The sequence below is a fragment of the Sinocyclocheilus rhinocerous genome, unplaced genomic scaffold, assembly GCF_001515625.1.
Source record: "Sinocyclocheilus rhinocerous isolate Xijiao unplaced genomic scaffold, SAMN03320098_v1.1 scaffold365, whole genome shotgun sequence".
Classification (NCBI taxonomy): domain Eukaryota; kingdom Metazoa; phylum Chordata; class Actinopteri; order Cypriniformes; family Cyprinidae; genus Sinocyclocheilus; species Sinocyclocheilus rhinocerous.
The window spans coordinates 820668-823852 of record NW_015659915.1 but is presented as its reverse complement, the minus strand read 5'-3'; the positions used below and the strand labels follow the sequence as shown (position 1 = coordinate 823852).

Here is a 3185-nt window from a genome sequence, read left to right as displayed (position 1 = left end):
TTAAACTTATTGGAAAAGATTAATTTCTATCTGACCACCACTCAGAATGTGAAGAATATCAAAAACTGTAGGAGTCAGCTGTCCACGAAAGTCCTTAAGATACCAGCATGATAAAACACTCAATCAGCTGAATTAATGACTCAATACTCACTCGTTCAGTGACTTACCGTCACTTACTGGTAGTTCAGTTGAGAAGTTTGTTGAAAAGTATGCATTTTTCCCCTCAACATTTCTTATTTGTATATTCATAAATGCATTTAAAACATTAATCTCATAACATTATTTATTGCAGTTGTAATTATTGTTATTTGCAGTGTAAATTATTTAATCTGACTGGTAGCAGCCCTATAGTGTATTTTTTTTTATGATTTTAAATGTAGTTTCTGTTTAAGTTTTAGTTAACAAATAACTCTGCCCAGGAGAGGGGTTTCTGTACAGACACAAACCTTAAAGTATTGACATTGAAACAATATCAAACATTTGCATCATTATTGATCATAAATAAGAGATTTGTTCATTTAACACACCACAGCCTACAGAGGGGCATGTTGTCACACTATATGGGGTAAGTTGTCGCAACCAAATCTGCCATTAAATAGCTAATTGTAGACCTTTTAAAAACATTTAAACAGTAAATCAATTATGAAGCATGATTAATATATGTAGTGCCGTTTTAATGTGTAACTAACATTACAAAAAATATGATGATTCTGAATTTTAATTTGCAGGACAGAATCCACAACAAATGTCCAGTTTAAGACACACTAAACCACTGTTAGAAAACAGCTTTGTGACTGAAAACCTCCTGCTTACTGAGTCCCTGTGTGACAACTAGCCCCGGGCTGCCCACTGTGTGTGTGTGTATACAGTATATTGAGTGCAGAATGTCTTGTCTCTTGCTCAGGTTTCTCCAGCTTGTCTCTGGGAGACCAGATGAGTCTACTGCAGAGCGCATGGATGGAGATCCTGATCCTGAGCATCGTCTTCCGCTCGCTGCCCTATGAGGACGAGCTGGTGTATGCGGAGGACTATGTGATGGACGAGGAGCACTCGCGGCTCACGGGCCTGCTGGACCTCTATGTGTCCATCCTACAGCTCGTGCGCAAGTACAAGAAACTCAAGGTGGAGAAGGAGGAATATGTCACGCTGAAGGCCATCGCACTCGCCAACTCAGGTATCATCCGCTTTAGATCGATCCGTTTGTTTGTTTAATTGTTTTACATTTATACATACACTGCCATTCGATTGTTTGGAGTCAGCAAGGGCACATTAATCCACAGTGACAGTAAAAACATTTATAATGTTACAAAAGATTTCTATTTCAAGTAAATGCTGTTCTTCTGAACTTTCTATTCATCTGTGAATCCTGAAAAATCAAATGTATCACGGGGTCCACAAAAATATTGGGCAGCACAACTGTTTCCAACATTGATAATAATCAGAAATGTTTCTTGAGCAGCAAATCAGCATATTAGAATGATTTCTGAAGATCGTGTGACACTGAAGACTGGAGTAATGATGCTGAAAATACAGCTGCGCATCACAGAAATAAATTACAGTTTAACAGATATTCGCATAGAAAACAGCTGTTTTACATTGTAATAATATTTCACAATTTTGCAGTCTTGATGAGCATAAGAGACTTATATACTGTAGATTTTTTTTTCTATAACAAATTAACCTAACCAACTGTCACATTTTGAGATAAATTGATAATTGTATTATTTTATTTTGATTGATGTTTTAGTCCCTCTTAAACACATTTCACTGTTAGGCAAGAACTGCACAGAAAATCAATAAAGCTACATTTCAAATAATTAAAATGAGTGATAAATAGTAACAAAATAAAAGTTCAAAGACAAACACAATGTCACCACATCACATTGAGCCTTTACATTTACAGTAACAGAGAGGAATCACAGTGAATCTCAGAGCTTTACACTGGCTGTTTTTATTAATATCATCTTTCACTTAAAATACATACAAGCCAAAACCAAAATAGCTACTGTAATGTTTTGTTTTTGTTTGTTATTCTACTCTGTTATGCCACATTGCATCAATTCCAAATCTGAAACACCTCAAAAAGGAGCCGTGTACAAAGACTGACCCGTGTACAGTATACATCACTGCAAAAAAAGGCTGATCTAATTTAGTATTTTTGTCTTGTTTCTAGTCAAAATATTAAAAAAGAATTCTTAAATCAAGATGCATTTACTAGATAAGCAAAAGGACATAGACATAGATATATAGTCTTGTTTCCTTGTTTTAACCAATTGTAAGCAATTGTTTCCCCCAGGAATTCCCCCAATATATTCATATAGTCATTTTTCTTATCTAGTAAATGTATTTTGATATAAGAATTTTGTAATATTTTGACTAGAAACAAGGCAAAAATACTAAGTAAGGTAAGCCTTTTTTTGCGGTGCATGCTTTCTGACTGTATGCTTTATTTATTAATACAGTACACTCGAGCTCACTCACACATACAGTGCATGCGCATGAGTCCCGTGGACGGATGCAGCTCATGTAAAGATGAAGGGAGCGGAAACAGAAGAGCGTGAGAGACAGTTGAGCTTTTAATTGAACGGCTTCTGTGTGGCCGCGTTCCCCGTTTCTCTCTTTCTCTCTAACGGTAGCCACGGGGCCCAGCCGCTGCCACAGATAAATTTAGCATTTCATTAGGAACACCAGGGCTGTCAATAAAATGTGTAAAGTCGAATGGAATGAGTATCAGCGAGCGTTCGGGGGAGAAGACACAGGCCTGTATCGACAGCTGGCTTTTCAGAAGGCAGGCCCCGTCCTCTCCTGATCAATGCGGCCCGCGCTCCGCCTCGTTTTATTCTGCCGTCTCGTCCGCTGTCTCTCTTTGTCTGGCTGAGAAATGAAAATGCTGATGGTGGGCTTTGGCGCGCGCGGGATGACGGGAGAGAGAGAGACGCGCTCTGTCCGATGGCTCTCGCGGGACTGCCGCTGTCTGACAGCTGTGAAAATTCATAGCCATTGATTTTGTAATTAGCAGTTTATCAATCGTATCAACAGGCTCTTTCTGATGGATTGCAAGGAAATTGTTTCTTCACATGTGTTTTTTTAACCTCCACCTCACACACACGCAGACACACACACACACACACACACACACATAGACACACACACACAGACACACACACACACTCACACACACACTC

At 38.6% G+C, this 3185-nt stretch overlaps 1 protein-coding gene across 1 annotated transcript in view; it reads left to right on the top strand.

Annotated features, from left to right (window-relative positions):
- esrrb (estrogen-related receptor beta) overlaps positions 1–3185 on the top strand; it is a 61678-nt gene that overhangs the window by 53731 nt on the left and 4762 nt on the right. Inside the window, exon 6 of the mRNA XM_016533077.1 lies at positions 905–1174. Within this exon, the coding sequence (XP_016388563.1) occupies positions 905–1174 (270 nt within the window). The remainder of the gene's footprint in view (positions 1–904; positions 1175–3185) is intronic.